The sequence below is a fragment of the Chanodichthys erythropterus genome, chromosome 8 (genome assembly GCF_024489055.1).
Source record: "Chanodichthys erythropterus isolate Z2021 chromosome 8, ASM2448905v1, whole genome shotgun sequence".
Taxonomy (NCBI): Eukaryota; Metazoa; Chordata; class Actinopteri; order Cypriniformes; family Xenocyprididae; genus Chanodichthys; species Chanodichthys erythropterus.
The window spans coordinates 1,979,628-2,006,092 of NC_090228.1; the positions used below are offsets into that span (position 1 = coordinate 1,979,628).

At 40.7% G+C, this 26,465-nt stretch overlaps 1 protein-coding gene across 2 annotated transcripts; it reads right to left on the reverse strand.

The window, feature by feature from the left end:
* Positions 1-2,365: 2,365 nt before the first annotated feature.
* Positions 2,366-24,970, reverse strand: arid2 (AT-rich interactive domain 2). Of its 2 annotated transcripts, none has more exons than XM_067391389.1 (21): positions 24,543-24,970; positions 24,345-24,438; positions 23,624-23,721; positions 17,608-17,741; positions 16,177-16,395; positions 16,026-16,093; positions 15,870-15,939; positions 15,489-15,739; positions 14,424-14,520; positions 14,136-14,345; positions 13,554-13,718; positions 12,145-12,220; positions 11,926-12,060; positions 11,653-11,843; positions 8,921-11,106; positions 7,583-7,722; positions 7,332-7,470; positions 6,900-6,982; positions 6,690-6,819; positions 6,510-6,601; positions 2,366-3,825 (listed from the first exon to the last, which is right to left on the reverse strand). In XM_067391389.1, the coding sequence occupies exons 1-21, from the start codon at positions 24,632-24,634 to the stop codon at positions 3,714-3,716; spliced, it is 4,782 nt and encodes a 1,593-aa protein (XP_067247490.1). In that variant the 5' UTR covers positions 24,635-24,970; the 3' UTR covers positions 2,366-3,713. The 2 variants fall into 2 exon arrangements, with proteins under 2 accessions (XP_067247490.1, XP_067247489.1); XM_067391388.1 differs by having other exon boundaries at positions 7,583-7,725.
* Positions 24,971-26,465: the final 1,495 nt, after the last annotated feature.

Consider the following 26,465-nt stretch of genomic DNA (forward strand, 5'->3'; position numbering starts at 1 on the left):
GGTGAATTGTGTGAATTACATTGCTGTTACTTTCTTCTACGTCTATGTATTTTTTTTTTTATAAATAATTGATTATTCTTTGCAATTAAAACGTTCCTATTAACGTAACCGAGAATGAAAAATGATTATAAACATATATATAACTATATACTGAGGGAAAAATATGAGAAAATCATTGTGTGAATTGTATCATTCTCTTATGTGTTACTGCATATATCTCCCGATTTGTTAAAATAACATATTTTAGAGGAAAATGCGCCCTCCTGTGGTGAAACTATGTGAATTACATTGATGTTATCTTCTGCAGTTATAAATTCTACGCATTAATTAAATTATTTTGAAATCGTCAAATACTATTTATTTATTTATTGACTTACGAATATGTGCAGGAAAGCATCTGACAAATTATGTTTAGTAGAAATATATTCTAATATTTGTAATATACATTTAAAAATCCGAGTCCCAACGCCCTCCTGTGGTGAATTGTGTGAATTACATTGCTGTTACTTTCTACGGCTTTAACTCGAGTAAAATATTCCATTAATTATTTCACATTGTTTCAAAATGATTTAATAACTTCCTGAATGTCCTGTGTGGTCACAAAACATCTTGAAAACATGTATTTTCAAAAGAAATAGCCTATATTGGTAGGGGAAAATGATCACTGATCATTACCATGTGAATCAGCAAAAAATATCTGTCAAATTACCCCCTTTATTTAGTAGAAATATATTTTAATTTCGAGTTTAAGCGCCCTCCTGTGGTGAATTATGCAAATTACACTGCTTCTGCAATAATCTTATAAACATATATATATATATATATATATATATATATATATATATATATATATATATATATATATATATATATATATATATATATATAATACTGAGGGAAAAATAGGAGAAAATCATATTTAGCGCCCACCTGTGGTGAATTACATTGCTGTTATCTTCTGCAGTTATAAATTCTATGCATTATTTTTAATGAAATTATTTTGAAATCATCAAATACTATTTATTTATTGATAAAATAAATAAATAATACATTTTAAAAAAGGCAAGTCAACTGAACTTGTCTGAAACGTTCATAAATAATGCTGTTCATTATTTCAATAAGCCTATAACTCGAGTCAGAGAAAATTCTTGCATTAAATTAATTTTAATCGATTTAATATTGAATAAATTAATCATTACCGTGTGAATCAGCAAAACATCTGTCAAATTACCCCCTTTATTTAATAGAAATATATTTTTAAAGCTGTATTTAAATTTCGAGTTTAGGCGCCCTCCTGTGGTGAACTGTGCGAATTACGCATTTTATGCATTAAATTATTTTGCATAGATTAAATACAATTAATTTATTTACGAACATGTGCAGCAAAATATTAATAAAATATTATTAGATTATATATGTATTGTAGCCTAGATTAAAAAATTCGACCCTGAACGCCCTCTTGTGGTGAATTCTGTGAATTACATTGCTGTTATTTTCCTGTACGGAGTCATTAAATTATCGATTAAAATTTATATATTATAAATTAATCAGTGCAATAGCAGGGTAACGTTTTTAATTAACGATTACAAGCGCACGTTTTGTTTTTTAAATAATTTTAAAAAATATTTCGGATAAATAATTTATAACAAAATAAGAGTAACCTTAAATAATAACCTTTAAGTTATAAAGAGTTTTAAAAAATATATATTTTAATCTTATTAGTTACACAGCCCAACCAACGACCAATTATCAAATGTGGAAAAATTAGTTGAAATAAAAATGATTGTCAGAAACAAACACGGAAGTGTCGATACCGAAGCGGCATAATCACGCGCACCTGTCAGCGATTAACCACATCACGTGACAGGTATATAAACAAGCAGCAGCTCCATTTGAACGTCTTTGCGTTTTCTGTCCGTTCACTTTACGATAATCACATTCAATCTTTCTGAACTTACGTGTTTCCGTCCTTCTGCAACAATGGGAAAACCTTGAGCTTTGATATTGTATCCGCAACATTCCACATTACACAACAGTTTGTACCGTACAAGTCCTATAATAGTCAAATTTAATCACTGACTGTATGAATAAATGAAAGGCCAAACTCTTTTACAACAATCTCCACCAGCAGAGAAACATTGATCTACCAGTCTCAGTAAATAAACCAGATCAATATTAGAGTAAGGCAGATCAAATCTATTTTATTATGATTTTTTTTGTGCACTGTATGTTTTTTGCACAGCTGTTTTTGCCCCTGAATTTCTCCATATGCACACAGTTTAGCTTTACTGGAGATCAAACACACCTGAAAAAATGACTGAGGGGGTCAGAAGAAAAAAAAGGCATGTCAACAGTATGTCAAAAATGTTCAGTCTTTTATTTAAAAACTATAAACAGTCACCAAAGTAAATGAAGCCAATCTATATCAGACTGTTAGATATATGTATCATCGCACACCCTACAGACACTGCAGAAATGGTGAGGGGGGGTTGGGGTCGTGACCCCGCTGGGATGCTAACACAACAGGCAGTAATAAATGTTACACAACACACAGCAGAGAGGACAGCCTGGGGTCCGGGAGCCGGAATGTGGCGTGGTCGTAAGAATGGATGAGAAAAGAAAAAGAAAACGCAAAATAGTACAATAAAATCCCACACTATATTAAGATAGAAAAAAGGTCTGGAGGAAAATATCATACCTGCACGGAAAAGCAAAGAACACAGGAGAAAACCTGTATAAAACTCCATGTATTTAAACCAATTTACAAATACAAAAAGAATCACGTACGGGCGGGCGGCTCGTACTCTGACGGTTACAGTGAATACAGGTTGAGGGGAATACCTTCAATAGTTGTTTTTTGTCTCTTCTACAAAATGACATATGATATATTATTTCATACTCTTTCAGCCAGCAAAATGAGTTCTACAAGTTATAATAGTACAAAAAAGGGGAGAGAAAAAAAAAAAGAAAAAAAAAATCATCACAGTTCCACAAAGAAAAACTTGTAGCCCTCCGCCAGCCCTCCCAAAACTTTACAGCATCAGTACCTTTGCAGAATATTTACAGGGTTTAAGTACATTCATCCACTGCTGAGTACAGAATCACATCTCGAACGAGTAACCAGGGGTCGAAATAAAAAACGTGAGTCTGAACCTACTAACGTAATGCTTCTGATACCAGTGGGCAGCAGCGGCATGAAGGAGGGTGATTTAACTTTATATCTATTCACAAATATTTACACAATTTTTTTTTCTCATTTACTCATATTGGTATTTATTTCAATAATAAATAAGTGAAAATATAATCGGCTCAAGTAAGAAAACCAAGCTATCAAGTTACAAAGAAAAAGAATCTAGCCACACCTCCGCTTGCCCCACTTGCCCCGCCCACAGAATCCCCCCGCCCAATCAGCGGCGCTCGTCCGGGACTATAAAAATGTGCTCGTTGGGCCAGGCGTGAGGAGGCGGTTAGAAGAGTGAAATGGGCGCTGGTTTCTGAGTGGCTGGTGGAAGACCCGTGGCAGTTTGTGAGGGAGGAGGTGGAGAGGGACCGGGGGTCGGCGGAATGGAGAGAGAGAGAGGGGTGGGGGAGGGAGGTTTTAGGGAGACGAGAGGTATCGCCCCGTGACCCAACGACGCTGGCGACCTGTGCGGCAGCAGAACGGGGAAACCGGAGTCTCTTCTGCTTCCGAAGGTTTTTGGGTGGAGCTGAGCTCAGGCCTGCAGGGAGCGCGTGAGTTCGTAAAGGCATTTCGCGAGCGTGGTGGAGACCTCCATAGTGCTCAGCGCCAACACACACAGATGATTCTCATGCCGCCGCACCAGCCTGAACACAAACACACAGTCACATTACATTCAATGTTGGGTGCACATGATGGAACAGGTGAATTTTAAAAACATCAAAATCACATTTCACCCCAAAATATTTATTAATAACATTACGAATACAGTAATGAAGACTACTTCAAGATTTTATTTATTAATTATCGGTAAAACTATAACAAGTTCTCTTTTGTTAATATTAAAGTAACAATGAGCAAAATATTTTAACAGCAATTTGTTAATGTTAGATAAGAAAAATGTTCAAGTTAACTAATGTTAGCATACAATTTTTGATCTTTAAAATACATTGGTAAATGTTGAGATTAACATGAACTAAGATTAATAAAGTGCTCACTGTTCGTTCATGTTAACAAATTAATGTAAATGATGACAATTAAACATTTTACTAACACTTTACAATAAGGCCCCATTAGTTTAAAGGGTTAGTTCACCCAAAAATGAAAATGATGTCATTAATGACTCACCCTCATGTCGTACCAAACCCTTAAGACCTCCGTTCATCTTCAGAACACAGTTTAAGATATTTTAGATTTAGTCCCAGAGCTTTCTGTGCCTCCATTGAAAATGTATGTACGGTAGACTGTCCATGTCCAGAAAGGTTATAAAAACATCATCAAAGTAGTCCATGTGACATCAGTGGGGTTAGTTAGAAGTTTCTGAAGCATCAAAAATACATTTTGGTCCAAAAATAACAAAAACTACGACTTTATTCAGCATTGTATTCTCTTCCGGGTCTGTTGTTCATCCGGGTTCACGACTTGGGTTCAGTGAACCGCAGCGCACTGTTGATGTAAGACGCTGATGACGTGTCATCTGGTGCGGCAGAGTTTCATTCACAGTCTGAGGGAGACGCACGCTGTATTCAAGCTATTTTTTAAAATGGTGCGTAAGTGTGCATGTCGCAGATACAACGACGTAAAAGTGCATTACCAACGCCGACAGATGAAAGGATTCAGTGGAATCAATTCAGTGGAATCAGTTCAATGGAAAGGATTACAGAATAAAGAATAAAGTCACATTTTTTATTATTTTTGGACCAAAATCTATATAAGATGCTTTAAAAACTTCTAACTAACCCACTGATGTCACATGACTACTTTGATGATGTTTTTATAACCTTTCTGGACATGGACAGTCTACCATACATACATTTTCAATGGAGGGACAGAAAGCTCTCGGACTAAATCTAAAATATCTTAAACTGTGTCCTGAAGATGAACGAAGGTCTTACGGGTTTGGAACGACATGAGGGTGAGTCATTAATGACATCATTTTCATTTTTGGTTGAACTAACCCTTTAAGGTACAATATGTAATTTTCACCACTAGAAGTCGCTTATTCAAAACAAAGGTGTAGTTTGATGATGCCTTGATTTCGTGGAATCATGGGAGGTGTAAAACAACCTGAGACGAGAGCGAGACGAGCGTGACACATGCCCCGAGAGCAGCAGGACTTTTATTATGCCACAGACGAGCGCTTCCGCTTCTTCCGGTCATGCAGTGCTGTTTATCATATTAGATACATTTGTTGAAAGTTGTTATAATGCTACTCTGTGCATTCGCTCTCAGACACTTGTTGCACTCTGCAGTAAGCTAGATCGATATTAGTCATGGTAAAACATGGTGCTCGCGGTAAATCAAGATTTAAACAGTAAGTCTGTGTTGAGCTATATAACATGATTAGTTTTGTGCCAATGAATGTATCCAAACAGTTGCTCACCTGTCTAATAATACACATAATATATGAAAGCATATTTGGTGTTTCCATGGTTTCTACAAAATAAAACTGGAAACCGAGGGTAACGCGGGTATGATGTCAGTGATAGGTGACGCACGGACACGGTCTGTGTCCTGGTTAAAATTGCAGATTTCTCTGGATTTAAACATTCTGGGAAACATTTGGGATAATGCAAGTACACGAGTCAACAAAATATATAACGCTGTTCTAGTGGTTTTTGGATATTTTAATCCAAAAATCGTACATATTGTGTCTTTAACATCAGTTAATGCATCAACTAACATTAACAATGAGCAGTTGCTTTTTTAATTGACATAACACAAAGATTAATAAATACAAACATTTGTTATAGTATTTATTAATCTTTGTTAACGTGTTATTTAAAAAACAACTGCTCATTCTTAGTTCACGTTAGCTCAGATCTTTTAAATATCATTAACAGATTTTGATAAAGTATTAGTAAATGTTGAAATTACCGCTAATAATAAATGCTTTAAAAGTATTTTTAATAGTTCATGTTAATTAATGTAGTTAACTAATGGTAACAAATGAAGTTAGCAAAATTTCTTACAACAATCTTGAGAATAATGTGGATTTAAAAAAAATTACTGCAATGCAGTCATTTCTGTACTGTATATAAAAATAATTATTAAAGATCAAATTCTGTATATATTAAAAACTGAATGATAATCAAATGCTTTACATTTTAAAATGTATATTTTGGCTATACAGTAAAGAGAATTAGGAATCTAGGTCGACTTAAAATGCAAAATGCAATTTCTTATAACTTAATTTTTTATTTTAGTGTGAAATATCACCTAAAAGAATGTTCTTGACATAAGAAAATCTAACTTTGATCTTACAGAATTTTGACATATACGATTATGATTTTATGCCACAGAATCTAAACACAGCAAGCGGTTTACTTACTTCCGTCCACAATCCGAGTACTTGGCGATGTTCTTTAACGTTAAGGCAGCAGTTAGTCTAATGTGTTTGGTCATTGGTCCCTCTTTATCGTCCTGAACAGAGAAAACAAAAACACAACATCATTTTACATGTCTGAAAGCAGCAGAGATGCCGCTGTTGTTGGCATGAGGTTATACTCACTGTGAAGTCCCTGAACACAAGGTTCCTCGAGCCCCGCCGTAAAGCCATCAGAGCTGCACTGGGGTGGTTGACGAGCGCTTTCTGTGGTCTTGGAGGAGGCGGAGGACTGCTGACCGCCGCTGGAGGAGACCTGCACATCAACACAGTGAAAACATCGGTCACAATCATCAACGACCATAAGCAAGAATGAGCTGAAGAAGTTCTACACACTTGGAAGTGTTGGGGTTGCTGCCTTGTGTTTGCTCCTCCAGTTTGAGTGCAGCTATGAGCGCTTCCCTCGAACAGTGCTTATCCTGCAAAACACACTTTATAATTAGTAAAACACACACACAATACACTACCGGACAAATTGTATGTTTGTTTGATTAAAAAGAGAGAGATATTGTGAAATATTACAACAATTTAAAAACTGTTTTCTATTTTAATACACTTTAAATTGATATATTTAAAATAACAATCCTTCAGAAATCATTCTAATATGCTGATCTGCTGCTCAAGAATCATTTCTGATTTTTATCAATGTTGAAAACAGTTGTGCTGCTTCATATTTTTGTGGAAACTCAGGATCAGTGCTATTATTTTAATACTGATGTTGTTGTTATTATAGAGTTCTATTATAAAAAGAGAAAGACAGGATCTTGCCTGCAGGTGTGTGATGAAGGATAGTCTCTGTCGAGGAAAAGGTTCACATCCCTCCCACTGGCACTGCCCTGGGTAAACATCTTTACTGCCATGATGGGTAGCTGCGTGGTAAAACACCTGTGACGGTGTGTCAAACCACCTGAAACATCATGTTAAAGGAAAAAAAAAAAGAAAAAAAAGTGTTAGTCACCAGTAACCATCATTGACAAGAACAGCATCTATAAAACATATCGCAGCACACGTTTTCCTACCGTTTGCATGCTTGCCACAGACATTTAAAGTTCTGTCCAGGTTTGCGTGCTTGATCTGGAGAGAGGGCGGGTGCTGGAGAACTCTGATTGGCTCCCTGTGCAGCCTGATCCACTGGAGGCGGAGTCTGAACTGACACAGGCTGCTGCAGAGATGAATATTCAGTGAAAAGAAGGCTTAAGATTAATTTAAATCCGATTATGCAGTCTGAATACATCAACTATTGCACATAATAAACAAGCATGGTGTAAATTCACAGGTTTGTCTTTGTGTTATTGCACCTTTTTTGTTTTTATATTATTATTATTACATTTAAGTGCAAGAAATAGAAAATATAGTGCCTCACACACACACCTTATTCATATGCGGGATAAAAGTCCAATATAAACTTGACAAAATGCATAAATCCTGCAAACAACTTAAACTGGGCACTTCTTTTGGATGTAGAATTAAACATTTTCTTTTTAATCAATTGTAACGGGTGCTTTGAAATATGCTGATACTTTCGCATGTTTTATAATCGAAGGTCGATTGACCGAAACGTTGCTAATAAAATTTCATAATGATGCAAGATTCATACATCAAGTGCAAGAAAAAAATATTTTAAGAGAAATACAAGGACGAAAAAAGGTCACATGTCAGTCCAAAAACAGAAAAATAGCTAAAATACATTTTGCATACAGAAAATAAAGCCCTTTTAAGAATTACTGGGCATTTCCCCAGCATGTTGGAAAAAAAAAAGAAAGGAAAAATCTCACTGCCATTTCAGCAATTTTCGTGAGATTCACCCAAATATCCCGACTGAGTAGTTGATGTCAGTTCACACTAGGGCTGCACGATAAATCGCAAATAACATGAAATCGGTTGCGATTATTTTATGTGCAAGCTTGTCAGTGAAGCACGGCTCTGTGATCAGTAAAATGCATTTGAAAAAAAATAAATAAATAAATAAATAAAAATCACGCATCAAACATCTTTCCAAACATGAGAAGCATTTATGAACCTCTTGTCCAACAAAAGGCAACATTTAGTAACGTTTTTACTCCAAACTCTGAGTGTTTGAAAACATGCTTTTGTGAGATGATGTAGATTCTTACACAGAATAAGGCACACAACATATTTCACAGTATTCTATACAGGGCACTATAGGCGAATAGGGTACAAATTTTAACTAATGAATAATCACCACATTTTCAAAGGTTGATTAAGCACAATAAGACAATTGTTTTGCATAAGTTTTCTAAAATGTTATATTTAAATATGTACTAATTTGCAGTGAGGAAATCAAATCATTGGATAAAGCCAGGTAAATGTTTTTAGATTAGACAAAATCACATTACCTGAGCATTGGTTTCAGGAAGCGGCGAGGGCACACTTGGTCTCTGCTGTGCTGCATTCTCTATTGCTACTTTTGCTACTGTGCTTGGGTCTGCGCCCGCCGGCACGGCCACCATGGTGGCGCTGTTGCCAGCATTGTTGGGGTCGCTGATGGTCACTATCCGTACACCCATTTTCGTGGGGATTCCGGAGTTACCTCTGTCCCCGTCCTCCAGCGGTCTCTTCAGCGGCCGGCTCTCCATGGTGCCGTTAGCGGGAGGCGGCTCGGAAACGGGCGGAGGTGGGGAGTGGTTATGAGGTGGGTGCTGTTGCCTCACGCCCAGTGTCTCTGAGTTTGGGCCGTTGGAGATCTCAGCGCCGTGGCTGGGACCGTTGGCCAGGCGTTCTGCCTGCTCTGCTTTGGCAGTGTCCTGCTGAGGAGCAGCAAGAGAGTCCGTCAGTCCGAAAGCCCCGTGCGCTTTCTGAGGCGACAACACCTCACCGTTCCCCATGTGTTTGGAAGCCTTATGATTTGGAATGTTTTTGCTCGGATGGGAACCAGCGTCTGATCGCTCAAAGTCACACACCCCGTTCACCATTAGCTTTTTAGGGTCGCAGGGCGTCTGCTTTCCAGGGCCTTCGCTGCCGCCCTGTGTCGCAGGGCCGTTCGGCGCCTGTGCAGCCTCTGCTTGGCTGTTCCCTGAGTGGTATGGAGGTAGACTTGAGTCGAATTTCCTCCCATTGAGCAGCTTCGGTCCGTCCACCTCTGCCGAATCCCCGTTGCTGGCTTTGGCCGAACCATCGGCGACAGAGTTGTTCTCCATGACCTCGATCTTGCGCTCGTGCACGTGTAGTCCCGTGGCGTCCTTGGCCTCCTCCTCCTTTTGGCAGATGATTTTGTCACCTCGGAAAGGCGGAATGGGCGTGGCTCCCGCGATTGGCAGAGGCGGAGTCAACTGCAGGCCGATTGTGGGTGGGGTCTGCGCTCCCTGGCCGGGGAAGCCAGAGTTTGGCACAACAGTGAAGGTAACTTGGTTGCTGGGTGCCGCCTGCAGGAGGGTGCCGGGGGTGGAGGTGGAAATGATCTGACCTGGTAGGATGGAGATGGGAACGGCACCAGGACTCTGCATAAGTTGCACGTTCAACTGCGGTTGAGGTGGCACCGAACCGCTGTTGGTCACCTGGTATACGACTTGCGGGCTAGGCGCCCTGGTGCTCGCAGGAGCGGGAACTTGCGGAGCGGGGAGTATGAGTTTTCCACCAGGGGTGGAAGGACCACGTTTCGGAAGCAATAATTGTTTGATCAGACTGGATTCTGTGGAGGTAGGTTGGGCCGGGGGTGGAGGAGGGGGCGGAGTCTGCTGAAATTGCCGCTTGACGGACAGCATCTGGCTGACTGTGTGTGGCTGGGCCGGCTGCAACGGGGCAGGGTTGGGGACCGGTGCGTTTGGAGAAGCGGGAGACGCCGTGGGCTGCGGCTGGATGGTCTGAGGATTGGGGTTGGTTAGTACTATTTGATGAATGGCTGGGGCGAATGCGGTGTTGGGTTGTTGATTGGGACTGACAATGACTAGGCTTTGCTGTTGCGTCTGCTGTTGAGGTTGTGGCGACTGCGCTTGAGGTGCTGGTTTGGGGGCGATGTTCTGAAATGCAACACGAGTGCTAGTCACGCCTGCAACAGTCACAACCTGCCCTCCTGCCATTAGCGAAGTGCATGGCGCACTCACGTATTGAGGCGGTGCAAGCACCACGGCCTCTTGGGAAGGGGCTTGCAAGCGCTGCTGGGCCACCGAAGGACAAACTCCTTGCACTCGACCTGTAAATACATGTCCTTGGGGCGGCGGCCCCTGCTGGATCAGTGTAACAGGGGCGTGATGGAGCAAGGGCTGCTGGGTAGGTGAGCCGCTGTGGTTGGGAACTGCAGGTGCAGCAGATGCCGTGGGGATGGAGCTCTGGATCATGGCTGTTTTGAGGATGTCATTGGGTCGTATGGGAACTGGGGCAGTGGCTGGTGGGCAAGCAGGAAGTGCAGCTTGTCCCGGCGGGTTCATTGGGAGTCGTGGAACAGTCAGGGCTGGCGCAGGAGCACTGGGAGCGTTGGCGTGTGACGTTCCGTGCATGGTGAAGGCCACCTGTGGTGCTGCCTGGCCGGCAGTAAGGCTTGGTGCTGGAGCCCGGACAAGCTGCCCTCCCACACCAGGGGGTAGCGCTGCATGGATAAACAAGATGCAACTGGCTCATCAGCACAGTAAACATTTCAAGGGCATGTGTTACATTCTTACAATTATTTTAACTAGGGCCCTATGATTTCAGCGATGCACAAAACAAAACAGAATTGTGGAATCCAGTCATAATAAGCATAAAAAGTACATAAGAACACTGTATAAACTTTGGAGATCGACCAATATATCATTTTCCAAATATAGAAGCATTTCCACATAATAAAAATAATACTCTATCACTATTATGACATTCTGTTTTCCTTAAAAACAGTAAAAACAAATGGAATGTGTGAAAGTTTGTGACTGTTGAAAGTGCATGAATATTTAATGAATTCAGCACTGAGGCAGTTTATGATTGGTTGTCTGTTGCTATAACATTCTAAAACTTTCACACTATAGTTTTGGCACCAAAATTCAGTGTTAGCTCCACACAAACAGTGTTTCATAAGCCAGGTGTTAAAAGCAGTGCAAAACGACAAGTATAAATGTAATTAATCCAGTCCAGTTAACCAGTAATAAAACTGTATATCTACCTGACTGGGCCTGAGGGGTTTCTGAGGGGGCTTCGTGTTTTGGAACTGGTACAGGACTGGCCTGCTGCTGATAATAAAGCTGGACAGGAAGAGGAATCGGCCTCTTCCGCACACCAACCACATGTATTTGAGCCTGCCCACTCAGCCGTGTGTCCTCAACACGCTTCACCGTGTGATTAGGAAACAGCGTCCTGAGAAACACACAAAGCATAGCGTTGATTTTCTATTCGAGTTCAACATATACCATCTGCCCAACAGTTCCATTATTCTCACCTCAGGCATTTGTAGAAGTTGTTGGATGTCAGCACGCCACCCCGCGCCATCTTGCTGCAGGTCGCCAGATATTCAGAGTACATCTCTGAGCGAGAAACCGAACCATCTGGATGAACCTCAAAATGAGCGTTTAGCCTACCAAGAGCAGAAAGCATTCATAAAACACCAGAACATTTAATGGATTTAAGAAGCACAAGAACAAAAGACGTTCAGTCTTACCACTGAGTTGTGAACTTCTCTCCATCTACTTCCACAATCCCAGGCGGAGGCGTAGACTGCACAGGTGCCCTGTTCACTACAATGAAAAAACCCAAACACAATGTAAATACAGATGACAAACTCATTTTCACAGTTACTGCTCACTGTAGGAGTATTCCTCGTTCATTTACTATTTACTATTATTATAGTGGGACATTTTTAAAATACCTTAAGACTTAAAAAGAGCACTAGCTCACAATGCTGTGCTTAAAAACAACACAACATCATATTATGCCAGGTTCAGACTAGGGCTGCACGATTAATCGCATGCTATTCTCACGCGCATTTCGTCAGTAAAGCCGGTTCCCTGATTACCGCTAAATCGTCATCACCTGCTTTCAAATGAAGCGGCATTTAATAGACAGAGCCGTAGATCACTGAAAAGCCACGCAATATCGCGTTCATATCGCAGATGAATCGCCTGCGATAATGAACGCGATATTGCGTGGCTTGTCTGTGAACTACGGCTCTGTCTATTAAAAGGCGCTCCGTTTAAAAACAGGTGATGGCGATTTAGCGGTAATCAGGGAACCGGCTTTACTGACGAAATGCGCGTGAGAATAGCATGCGATTAATCGTGCAGCCCTAGTTCAGACTACACAATATTAGCCTGATTTAGGCCCAATCCATTTGACGTGGTATCGTGGCAATTCATAAATGACAACGGGATGCAAGAAGCGATCTTTTCATCTCAAAGCGTGTTGTAGTAGATGAAAACCCAAAAATTCTGTCATTTATTACTCACCCTCATGCCATATTTTTAGTGCGCCAAAAAAACTAAATAACGACTTATTTAGTGATGGCCGATTTCAAAACACTGCTTCATGAAGCTTTGGAGCGTTAAAGTCACGTGATTTCAACAGTTTAGCGGTTTGACAAGTGATCCGAATCATGATTTGATACGTTGATTCATTACGCTCTGAAGCAGTGTTTTGAAAAATCGGCCATCACTATATAAGTCGTTATTTTGTTTTTTTGGCACACCAAAAATATTCTCATGGCTTTATAATATTAATATTGAGCCACTGTACTCACATGAACTGATTTAAATATGTTTTTAGCACATAAATGGATCTTGAGAGAGGAAATGTCATTGCTCAGGCCACACTGGGCCTTTGGATTTCAACAAAAATATCTTAATTTGTGTTCTGAAGATTAATGTGGAACAACATGAGGGTGAGTAATAAATGACATTTTTGATTTTAATTTTGGGGGAACTAACCCTTTAAGTGTTGCCTGTCCAATCTGTCCTATATAAGTGACTTGTTCCCAATGGTTTTTAAAAAGGAAAAAGTACTTGCGATATTTGAATATGTATTTTTTCACACCCCTACTACAACAAACAGAAAGCGGACCCATAGGAGACTTACCAGCGCCAGGAGTGCCTTGCGTTGGAGGGGGGACATGCTCTACCAGCTGCGGTCGAACCTCTGAGACCTGAGAGCTGGAGGCCTGATGCTCGATGAGTTTTACTGCCGTCAGGGCATCGGGTCCAAACGTGTGCAGGTCCACTGACACCAACCGCACGAGAAGATCTGACATGAACACAAACACAAACTAGTCAGTTCACTGCTCATCATGGTTAATGATGCAAAATTTCTGCAACCGAAATGGCTAAAATCAGTTTAACCTTTTGTTTAATTGACAGTATCTATTTCTCATTTTTAATCTATTCTCATTTTGATGATCAGATATTGATTCTTAAATTTTTTAGTCACTTAACATTATTTGCGCTTTGCAACTTTTGATCTGAAATAGGCTCAGCTTTCAAACAGAACATTTTATAAATGAAATTCAAACAATAAATGTTGTTTTCATGGTCTTTAATGTTTTTTTTGTTTTGTTTTTTTTTTCGGTTTTGGGCTAAATGAAAACTTTAATTTTGGGTTTTGGCACATCACTACTGACGGTAGTCTGAAAGTATCTCCCATATATGGCAGGTAAACGTGTACCTATGCTTCTCTCCACGGAGGAGATTTTCGAGCATGTGACCTCCCCGAGCTCAGCCAGCTGGTACAGAACCTCCAGAGCTGAGATGACCAGCATGATGTCCGGCAGCGTCAGGAGGGCAATGACTTCACGGTACGACTCCTGATCCACATACTCGCAGATCAGGACGCCGTTATCCTCCAATTTGCTCAGGTTTCCCAAGATTTCCATGGCTGCAGGATGCAATGGAAATATTTAGCAACTTTCACAACTTTTACTGCACAAACGGTTCACCCAAAAATGATACTTACCCCTCATTTTGAGAAAACGATCCCGTGACAACAAACATTTTGTGATGGTGTGAAACATCAGATGCGTTGTTCGGAAATCAACTGGATCCAACTGAAGCTGAAAAAGGACAAACAAACGTGTTTAACAAAAGATCTGATACAAACAGCCGACAGAACCACACATGGATGTATTTTTGTAGGCCAAAACCTAGAAATTAGCATTTTAGTACTTCCGGTTCCCATCATCCTGAAGACAATGTGTAACGACCCACAGTAACATACAGTAATGCAAACTACTCAACTTTTCGAATGGAATTTCTCCATTTTGAACTGAAAATATGCTGTCATTTAAATAATGTCATTCATAACATAATGTGATAAGACTTTTTTTACATTTTAGACATACAAGAGTAAATGTGCGCATATTTTAAATAAAATATTTGCAACAAGTTTAAATGGACTACTTCATAACAATTAGACACAGAACTTCTTTTTTATTCCCTTAAATCCCTTTTAATTCTTTAACTTCCCCAACTTCAACCCCTTTGGTTCCCTCCAATGTTCAAGACATGGTTATGGCCTTGTTGCAAACTGACTTATTCTTGACAAGAATTTTATTTTATTTTTTTAAATGCACAGTCAAAATACTGCTTATTCATAACAAATGCAATACTCTGAGTCAGATACAATAATGACTAAGTTTTGACGTCACTACTGGGGAATAACCTGATATATATATATATTTTTTTAATAAAAGTTGCATCCAAAATGACACACTGACTATACACCATGTACTCAACTGTCTACTGTATGAATTTTATACCGTTATTTAGTCATCCAGCAGAGTCACACTTCTTTTTTTCAATTTATTGAGTGCATCATGTGGGTATACTTGAGTTGCCAGGTTAATCGTCTGCATGCAAACCAGGGCAAAAGGTTAATTCAATAAGCTGATTTTTAGCAATAATCCAAGAGTCAATGGAAAAATCCTATTAGGTTTTTGTTGAGGGAACCAGTGTGACACTAACTTCCAGGTTGGCTTACAAAAATATGTCATCACAACAATCTTTTAGATTGTGAACTGACCTCTCCGGCGACGTTGCCGAGCGTGTCGAGACCCAGCTGCCGTAGCTGGATGAAGGTGCAGTGCGCACACAGCAAGAGGAAGCGCAGACATGTGCGATTAGCTGCCAGGAGTTTGATGTTGGCCTCCTCGAAGGACAAGTTCCTCAGAATCATTGCCACCTGCAACACCCGCTGGCCCTCTACGTCTCCGATGCCTACGTTACGTGCTGGGTGGAAGAGAGAAGTGCAGACGTCCCTCGTCTCCAATCCATCTGAAAAAAGCATGACGCAAGCTTAGTCTGAAGTAATACTTGGTTAAAACGTCTCGACTAATCAAAGTGAAACTACACTTTTCACCACATCAAAAGGGAACGAGAGTAGCTGACACAAACAAACACATACTTTGGGGTGTGCAGCTCTTGTCTGAGATGAGATCTTTGACTTCATTGTCTTCAATGACATCTTTCCAAAACTAAAAAGAGGACAACAAAAGAGTTAAGAGCACAAGGACAATTTACACTGTAAAAAGAAAGAAAGCAAAAAGCATGCTTTTCTTACCCTCACAAAGTCTCGTGACGTTTTCTCCTGCCAGTCTGTCCCAAATACAGCAGAAAAGCTGCCTAATGCTGAAAGACAAGCACACATGTAATGTTAAAACACATGCAGTACTGCAGCGCATATACTCTAGTAATCGTAGGAGCAAACGTACAGTCGTCGAAGACTCCCGCGTGCGCCAGCAGCAGTGTGACGAGTTTGGGCTCTTTTTCTAGCTGCATGGCATGCTTGCTCTCGTTGGATAGCAGCGTGCACACGTTAATGGCAAAGTCCACCTCGTTCGGGAGCCCAGACAGGAGAGACAGCACCAGTTTGTTGTAATCGGATGGAGGGATGAAATCCGTCGACAGCCCATAGCTTTGGCGGAGATAGTCTGTCAAAAAGAATAAGCAAAAAGGAGGTGGTTCTCAGAGACTCAGATACAAAACAAGATTCAGCCAAGTGTGAATGTATCTTCACTCTGGGCAACTAAATAATGTCTATCATTAGCCACTGGCTAATAAATTCTTAGATTTTACTTGCCAGTGTGTGTGTGCGTTAGAGGTCAAGTATAAATTTAGCAGATATATTTTCACTCGCTGAACACTCTGACTGAGCGCTTGAGAGTTTCGCTCTCCGTCAAGCGATCTGTACTATTTCAATTCAGCTCAATGGATGCACAGCGTACCTGTATTTGACGTACCGCAAACTCTAGTGTGAAGGTGCACAACTCTTTGCTGAGAGCGCAGTTTCTCTCACACACACACAAAGAAAGAGAGAGCAAATCGACACGCTACATGTAAACAATATTGTTTTATTTTCCTGTCAGAATAACAGTTCATTTGGAATGATTCAGCTTTTAAAGAACATGCAGAAGAGATGCCGGTATTAGTAGTAATATTATCTTTTAATAATTACTATTATATCAGTCTGGCGAGTAAATATAGCCTACTATTTTTATAGCGAATGTTGATTCTATTGCCAAGGTGTGCGTAGAGGACTGATGCATCGGGTTGTTCAGACCACAAATGTAAACGTCACTCCTCACTACATCAGCATATGGAAATTGAGTGTTTGTTGGACCCTATGAAGTTTTATTTTTTCCTAAAATCTGTGGCTGTATTCTTTTTAAATGGCTTAATGAAATAAAAAAGAATGTCTAAATCAATTGAATTCATAATACAATCATTTTAACAACACCGTACGAAATGTTTTATTTTTTTCAGTAATTCTATGTTATCTTTTTTTACATTTTTCCAGATTCTGCATTCACAAATTTATGCTAAAAAAACAAAAAACAAAACAAAAATGGTAATCAAATGATTTGACAATGCACAACAAGAAAAACCTACACCAATTCTTATATAAATGCAAATATCATCTGTCTGTCTGAAATGAGTGCGGTGGCAGGAGTACCATTTCCTTTGTGGCATTCAGAGTTTTCACAGGTGCAGCTCCAGCACACACTAACCCTTTGAGCCAGCTGTGTCTGTGTGTCTGTGTGTGTGTGTGTGTGTCTGTGTGTCTGTGTGTGTGTGTGTGTGTGTGTGTGTGTACACATACACATATATAAAGCCTCAGAGAAGCAGACAGGGCTTATCTGTACCTGATACAGTGTGTTGCTGGTAGTTGTATGACGTGGGTATTGCACCAATAGGAAGCAAATGTTTAGGATTTCCCGGCTGCTCCTCCTCATCTTCCTCTCCAAAGTGATGCACCTTTTCATACTTCTCTAAATAGCTGCAGAGAGAGCAGAAAAAGACATCAACACACCAAATGACAGACAGTTATATGCTCATGATCCTGGGGGAAATTCAAGAGACATGAAGACTTTAACATCCAGACATTTATTTGCTGAGCAGCGAGCACCTGTTTAAATGATTGAGGGTTTATAATAGTATCGTATACATTTCATACGATGTTTTAAATGAGCGGACGTCGGTTTCTGTACAGCATTTGCGACTGCGAACATCATTTACTTCAACTGCAAAATCCACACAAACAAATATATTGCTCCAAACCTGCAAACCTCAGGGACTGAGAAAAAAAAAAAAGTTTTTGTTAGTATTTAAGTGGTTGATGCAAATAAAAGATATTTAGAGAGCAGAGTGGCTGATTGCCAATGCAATAACCATATACAGCATACAATTTAATGATAGTAAATAAGACAAATCTGCTTAGGATGTACAATATTTCATTTGACAAGATTTTGGAAGTAACACTAGGCAGAATGGCCAAGCGTGTTCAGTTGTTGACTAAGACAATAACCGATTAATCGGCCTGTCAAATGCAAAAGAGAATATGCAAACGCAAATGTCTGCACCATTTCCATTCTAACATAAATCACATTTTAAAGACCAACCAAAGACTCCAACCAAACATCATCATACAACTCGCATTACTGCATGACGTTCAGAAAGCACGAGCGGTTTATTCCAGAGAATCAGGGATCAAATCGTATTGTGAGTCTAATAGTAATATTCACAGTCCAGCTCCGCATGTTTGAGTGTGACTCATGAGTGGTTCCCTCGACTGAATGAGCTTTCACTTTTGCGCACACACTCACACACACACACACGCCACCCACTGTTACAATACAAACACTATAAATAGACTACTCACCATAAACACTAGAAAACAACACACTGTACTGGACACACGCAGCGGTGTATTAGGATTTTAATTAGTGATTACTGATATTCAAGACAACCAGAAGACATGTCAAATCAAATGTCTTATTCTTTAAAGGGGATCTATAATGCACGTTTCACAAGATGTAATATAAGTCTCTGGTGTCCCTGTGAAGTTTCAGCTCAAAATCCCCCACAGATCATTTATTATAGCTTGTCAAATTTGCCCCTATTTGGGTGTGAGCAAAAAAACAACATTTTTGTGTGTGTCCCTTTAAATGCAAATGAGCTGCTGCTCCCCGCCCCCTTTCCAGAAGAGGGCGGAGCTTTAACAGCTCAACAACAACAAAGCTGGAGAATCTCACGCAGCCAAAATGATGACGGTGTTCAGCCTTACATTGTTCAAACCGGAATCGACACTGAAGGAGAGACTCAGGAAGAAGTTACAACTTTTAGAATGTTGCAGTCCATAAAAAGCTATTTCTGTAAAAGAAAATCTCTCCTTTCGCATTGAACTTTGAGCGTCGTAACTTTGCAGACGTTGTTTAAGCTCAAACAGAAACATTACACACTAACTAAAGTTGTATGTATATATTATGTGTGTATATAACAACTTATCTGCTGCCATCCAGTCCATCCAAAAATGAAAACTGTCATTATTTAATTGCCCTCATGTCATTCAACAAATGTATGAATTATTTTTTCTGTGAAACAAAAAAAGATATTTTGAGTTCCCATTGATTTCAATTGTATTTTTTTTTTATTTCATACAATGGAAGTCAATAGGAACTGAAATTATTTGGTTACCAACATTCTACAAAACAACTTTTATAATCCACAGAAGAAAGTCACACACGTTTGCAACAATATAAGGGTGCGTAAATGACTTTATTTGTATATCATTTTCACCACCTGCAAATATATATCCCTATTGGCCATTGAGAAATTAATGAATTAAAAACAAAAAAACAAAACAGTAGTGATGATTGTTCGGTTGTGAGAGTTCAGACAAACCCACAGCTGATTACAGGCTGATGTTTCACGAGACACTAAATGAGGACCTTCAGGAAGCATCAGGCCTATTCTGTACAATTTAAGTCAATTTTGTTCCTGCAAATCTACCTTCCTGCAAAGTTTAGCTCCAACCCTAATCAAATACACCTGAACCAGCTTATTAAGATCTTCAGCAGCAATGGATAATTACAAACAGGTGTGTTAGGGGAGCAGGGCTGGAAATGAACTTTCATCGAGTGAGATCCATTTTTCATTCACAAACCTGCCAGGTAAAAAGGCAGACTCGTTATCTGCCGTCCAAACCAGACATGTAAATACAGAAATGAAGCTGACAGATCAGGAACTATGGCATCCAGTCAGCGCTCACGTGCACAGCCTCAGGTCCAGACAGTGATTTACTGCCCCCTACTGGAGACACGGTGGAAAAAGGTCAAGTTTCACCTGCAGGAGCTGCTGAATGTATGTTCTGTGTCTGGCAGAAAAATCAAACAGGACAGTTGTGCTTTTATACAACTAATAAATCCTCAAACAGAATTAAAGTGCGGCACCTAAAAACTAAAACAGTGCAAGTTATGAATAAACTAGAGCAAGTTCAGTGTATTCATATTAGAAAACGTAAAGCATGAAGTTTCACATGCAACTTCCATGCTTACTTGATGTTTCTATGACTACTTGAACAGCAGTATTAAAAAAAAAAACATGCAAAATGTTTCTGGGAAAACTTGAATAATGACTCAAATGAATCAATGAATACTTTTTGCTAATCAGCTCATTGACATGAACCAAATCAAATGAATCGGAGCAACAAATGACTGCATGGTCTGTACCAAACAAGGAGAATGAATAACATCACACATGCTCCAATACGCCGTGCATTAAAAATAAAGCTACCCTGTCCTTAAATAGACTATTTGCCAATTACTAAGACATTGACATGTGTTGTTCAGTTGCTCTCCTCTCTTTAGTTGGCAGACGGAGCGCCTGAATGCAGATGCCACATTTAAATGACTCATTTCACATGCTCCGATCGCTGGCGAGCGGTTCAGCGGAAAGCGCATCACACCACGAACCCAAAGACCCAAGTTCAAATCCCTCGCCAGCTCTTCCTCAGCTGTGACGGTGAAAACAGACACTCAGATTCCTCTTTTCGGCGTGAGAGATAAGAGTTAGACTACACAACGGTTTCCACCTGTTCTACTAAAATCCATCACACAAACAATCCACAAAACCCTGCCTCCAGAACAAAAGACTCCGATATACCAATGCAAGTGACAGATGCATTCTTAAAAGTGACTCAAATACAAGTCCAAAAGAATCATCTATGACAGTAAAACACGCTGGTTTAGATTGAAATTCCTTGAGAAAACAAACCATTTTGGATCCATTTCTCAGTCTGTGTGGTGCAAGTGAATCGGACTGAAGTCCGACAGGCCTTTTCATCGTGGGATGTGTGTGGGATGCTCCCAAGGTTTTGCGAGGCTTTGAGATAGTTCTGGGAAAAGGTCTTTGTAAATTACATCTGTAATTAAAACATTCCAACATCCTGATCCAATAAAAACACCTGCAGCTTAAAACACAGGGCTTACTAGTTTTGAGTGTTTACTAATGTATAAACAGGGATGATTTGTTTTACTGTAAAAACTTTACAGATTCCCATTAAAGTTTCCTCTGAACAATCATGTCTGTCTAAACTCTTTGGATCCGCTTCCACAGAGACGGTCACACCTCAACATGACACAAACCTCTCCAGGATTTCAAAAACTACTGGCATTAGTTACATCAGAAATGAGCGGCACTAAAGCTACACTCACACTGCAGGTAAATGTGGCCCATATCTGATTTTTTTTGTCCACATGTGACTCATATCCATTTTCCCCATGATAATGTGAACCGTTCAAACCACATGGAATCTGATCTTTTCAATTCCAAATTGTGCCACTTCCATTTGTGGTACTAAATTGGACACAGGTCAAATGTTTTGTAATGTGCCTATAGTGTGAACAATCATATTGGAATTCATGCTATTTTTACGCCACTCGAAATCAACATTCGTCTCGATTCTGCGCTCGTGGGAGTCTATTCAAAGAGTTTACATTATCAACGCAATCAAGACAGTTGTGAAAGGTAGTCAGTAGAAGGGCAGTGATGTGTCAGAAGAATTCATAATACCCCACAGGACGCGATTGGGCTAGTTTTGAGAAGCAATTGAGTGGATTTTGTGGTAGAAATGCAAGTGGCAATTGGCAACCCTGTTTGTATCATTCTTTTGCGCATGAAGGTCAGTCCAGAACCATGATCTGTTCACACTGGAATCTGATATTGGCCACATTTAATGGAATTGAGCATTAAGGCTCGCAGTGTGAACGTAGCCTAAGACCTTTTGATTATGAAAATAAAACCAGAGCATGCCTAATAAATCCATGCATGACTGGATGCCACAAATGAAACCGGTTAATGCTCTATTCACACTATTCAGTCCTTCATACACCGCTCTCATGAGGAACACACACACAGGAGAATGCATCCCTCTGCGTTCTGAGGTCTTCTCACAAACAACCTCTCTTGCAAAGATGGTAAAGGAGACTTTGCAGAATGATAATTACGTTTAGTCCGTTGCATGGCAGGTGTACGTCTCCTCGCGGCCCACACAGCCTAAACGCTCCCTGCTGCCAAGTCTGTCTGTCTCACCCCCCCATAACCTACTAAACTACAGAGAGTTGCACGTGGAAAACCAGCAGCCGCTCTCACTGTACAGCAGACAACACTACGCTCCTCGCTTCTGATGCTATGAAGATATATCTATGAACAGGAAGATTTTGCATGTGCAACATCTTTGGTCGTTTATAAATGAATCAAGTGTGTGCATGTTGTAAAACACCATTAACCACATTCATAAACACGCAGATAACCTAGAAAGCACAAAACAAGTTCTTCTATAGAGGCGGCAGTAAAGTCTGAACACACCAACACAGATCCAGAACATAAATATAATCACAAACACACAGGAATCAGCACATGCATCATGTGAAACTTCTTGTCAAACTCTTATCGAACCACAAAACCCTGCCTCCAGAACAAAAGACTCTGATAGACCAATGCAAGTGACATATGCATTCTTAAAAGTGACTCAAATACAAGTCCAAAAGAATCATCTATGACAGTAAAACACGCTGGTTTAGATTGAATGCGTCACATAATGTTGCATAAGGAACAATGTGTGAAACACTACAAGCTGAAAAGGCTTTTTAAAGAGTGTAAAAGCTAAAAAAAAAAAATAAAATAACTAAAGCCTCCTTTAGAGTTTGTATTATCTCTTATTCAAATAAACAGGAATTAGCAAATGCATATTGTGAAATGTATTTTTTAAAAAAAACATAAAACAAAACCCTGCCTCCAAAACAAGAGTCCTACTGACAGATGAATGATTAAGAGAGACTCAAATGCAAGTCCACTAAAAAAACTCCCTGGTTTAGACTTAAAAATCCCCCATAATAAAACAACGGTAATGTTGCATTAGGACATTTAAGAGAACCATGTGAAAAACACAGAAAAATGATCTAGACTAAAGCCTCCTTTAGACTTTCTTTTTCTCTTATTCAAATATACAGCATGCATGTTGTAAAACTTGTACAAAAAATAAACAAACTTCAAACCACATAAAAGTGCAAAGAAAACAAAGTATTATAGGCCAATGCAACTGACAGATGCATCCTTAAAAGTGACCCAAATACAACTGCAAAACTCCTTGATTTAGAATGCATTTGTCACTTAATGATGCATTAGGAAGCATGTGTAGAACACAAGTGGAAATTAATAAGAGTATAAAAACTATCTAATGCATACGATCCCCCAAAACACAGGCTTTTGAGTCGGAACCGAGCCGCATGTTTGAGTGCATCCGAGCAGAGAAGCGCCTGTAAACATTGAGCACATGTGCTGGAGTTGATCAGAGAGAGAAACTGAATAAGAAAGACTCACCGAAGGTAGTACTGTTTCAAAACAAAAGCAGCATTCGAGCAACTCCTGGGGAAATTGAAATCCTCGCCCAGTTCGGCCCACTGGTTCTTATCGGACACCTGTAGGGTGATGAGACAGATGAGAGAGGTTCGGTTCAGATGCAGGACCGAGTGTGTAAGAGAGAGATAGTGTGTGTGTTGTGTATATGTGTGCATGCTAACTCCCGTTAGCACTCCGGCTAACTTACACTTTCCCATGTGAAATGAATAAATCAGACCCGCTGTCGAGAAACAACGTGCTCCGAGGCGAACCTGTCCGAACCCCCGCGACTGGACCGCGGATCTGACGCCGTTGGTTTGCGGGTGTATTTACAACGCGGAATACACAGGCCTGTGTGCGGCCTACAGTCTCGCAGTCCTCCGCCACACGGGAGGAATAAACCCGCTGATGCACACGGCGGGTCCGGACGGGATTCGGCGCCTCAGCTTCGGTTCTCGTAATCGATGTGAAAGCCGCCCGGTAATTTTGAAGTGAGTGTGTGTGAAAGTGTGTGTGCGCCAACACACATACACTCACTCTCTCACTCACATTCACATACTCATACATACACTTACACAGGCCGATGCTCGGCAGAACCGCGGGGAGATCCGCCGAACCGGGTCGGGGAGTTGAGCTGGAAGAGTGTGTGTGAGATGAGAAATGTTGAGTTTAGTGAGTGTGTGAGTGTTTGTAAGGAACTTACCTTCGCGAAGCCCCCTAAAGACACCACTCTCACATAGAGAGCACCCAGGTCCAGCTCCTTCCCACCCACCACGGGAACCTTTTTAAACGGTGATCTGTGGAGAAAAACAGCCGAATGAGCACCCGTGATCCGTCCGGACCCCCTCACGCGCCCGGCGCGGGTCACTCAAGTTATAATAAGCGCGAAATTCCCGCTCACCCTCTGCTGTGGTGAAACTGCCGCAGCTCGTCCAGGAAAGCCTGTCCTTTCCTCCGCTGCTCGGGGAGGTTTTTCCCCGTCGAGTTCGCCATCGTTTCGCTGAAATTCGGTCAAACCCCCGGCTCAGATTCGGTTACTAAGAGTCCGGGGATCCCATGCTCCGGTCCGGCGCGGCTGAGTGTTTTGAAAAGTTAAAGAAATGACGGAGGATGAGAGTGGAGAAACCCGCTCCAACGGCAGCCAGAACAGACCCCGAGCGAGCTCAGCCAAACAGCAGCGCTGCGCCGCTCATGGCTGCACGGGAAAACAACGGTACCGGCTGCGCTTGTGTTGGGGTTTGGAGTGGGTTTTTTGACAGTGCGGGACGGACGCGGCTCCGGTTTAATCGCGCACACTGTGAAGCGGCAGCGGGATCCAGTTCAGACAAAAAGACCCGAGGCCGCGCGACTCCGCGGCGCCCCCTTGCAGGCGAGCGTCGGTATTGCCACAGCCACAGCGCCGCTCATGAACAATAGACGGAGCTCGCTGAAGAAAAAGGGGGAGTCTCGAAACTCCTCCTGACCGTTAAAAACGGAAACCAGCCATGAGCGTCGGTGGGGGGAAGGGAACTGTCAGTTTACACTAGCGTCATAAAAATAACAAAACTTGAGTCAAGCAAAGTGTTGGCTATGAGAAAGTTAGTTGTTTTTAAAACTCAGCCATGAACAGAATTACTCGAGTTGCATCCCAAACGACACACTATACACTATGCACTTATGCACTATGTACTCATGTAGTGCGTGAATTGAGGTTATTTCGTCATTTAACATCGGAGTCTGACAGCCCAGCTACGTAATTAAAGCTGCGACAGTTGAGTGCATGAAGTGTCCAACATTCCACACTTCAGGTGCGTCCCAATTCGCGTACTTGTGCACTATTCTATGACGTTTTTACGTATACATAGTGCGAGTAGTGCGTTCACACTGATGATGCACTAAATTAACGGAAAAAACAAAGTGTGGAATGTTGGACACTTCATGCACTCAACTGTCGCAGCTTTAATTACGTAGCTGGGCTGTCAGACTCCGATGTTAAATGACCTTATACAATTCACGCACTTCATGGATGAGTACATAGTGCATAAGTACATAGTGTATAAGTGCATAGTGCATCGTTTGGGATGCAACTTTCATTTTTTCCGTTAATTTAGTGCATCATCCGGGTATTTAAAGTGTACTTTTTCATTTTGGAATTTTTAGTGTGAACACACTACTTGCACTATTTATACTTAACGTCATAGAATAGTGCACAAGTACGCGAATTGGGACGCACCTTTGGTCTTTTCCATTAACTAGTTCCATCGAGCTATTTTTATGCAAAATTTGGGATATTGCATAAAAAACGTTGGGTGGAAAGGCCCAAGATGTGCACAAATTCTAGAAATGTGCTTTAAAAACATATCCGATAAGAGGCACAAGTAATTTATGATGGCACAGTTTCTTTCCCGATCGTATCAACTTCCAATTCGTGCAAGTTAATACACAGAAAAAAATTGTTTGTCGTGGTAATCTTTAATCAATCTGAAAAGTTACTTCCGGTTTGGAATGGCGTTCCTTCCCTGATGACGGCAGTTTGACGGCTTGGGTTGAAAACGCTTAAACCACTCGCTAAAGTAAAACTCTGCCCTCTATTCGATATTCCATTTCACTTGGAAATACGTCACAACACTGGAGTCGTTTGCAACTTCCGGTTCACGGGGACTTTAATACAGATATTTTATGCCAATTTCCCATGAAGTGATGATTTTGTTCTCATGAACACATGGGATGGAAATGGTGCTTTCTGCACACTTGTTTTATTGTGAGATTCCAGTTTTGTGCATAGGTAAAATTTGGGGGCCGTTTACACAACACCATTTTCAACTAAATACGGAAAACTTTTAAC

Coding starts and splice junctions, on each gene's coding strand:
- arid2 (XM_067391388.1), bottom strand. CDS start 24,634: ATGGCGAACTCGACGGGGAAAAACCTCCCCGAGCAGCGGAGGAAAGGA. Junction 12,221..13,553: donor GCAAGGCACTCCTGGCGCTG/GTAAGTCTCCTA, acceptor TTTTCATTGTAG/TGAACAGGGCACCTGTGCAG. Junction 6,983..7,331: donor CCTTCATCACACACCTGCAG/GCAAGATCCTGT, acceptor TGTGTTTTGCAG/GATAAGCACTGTTCGAGGGA.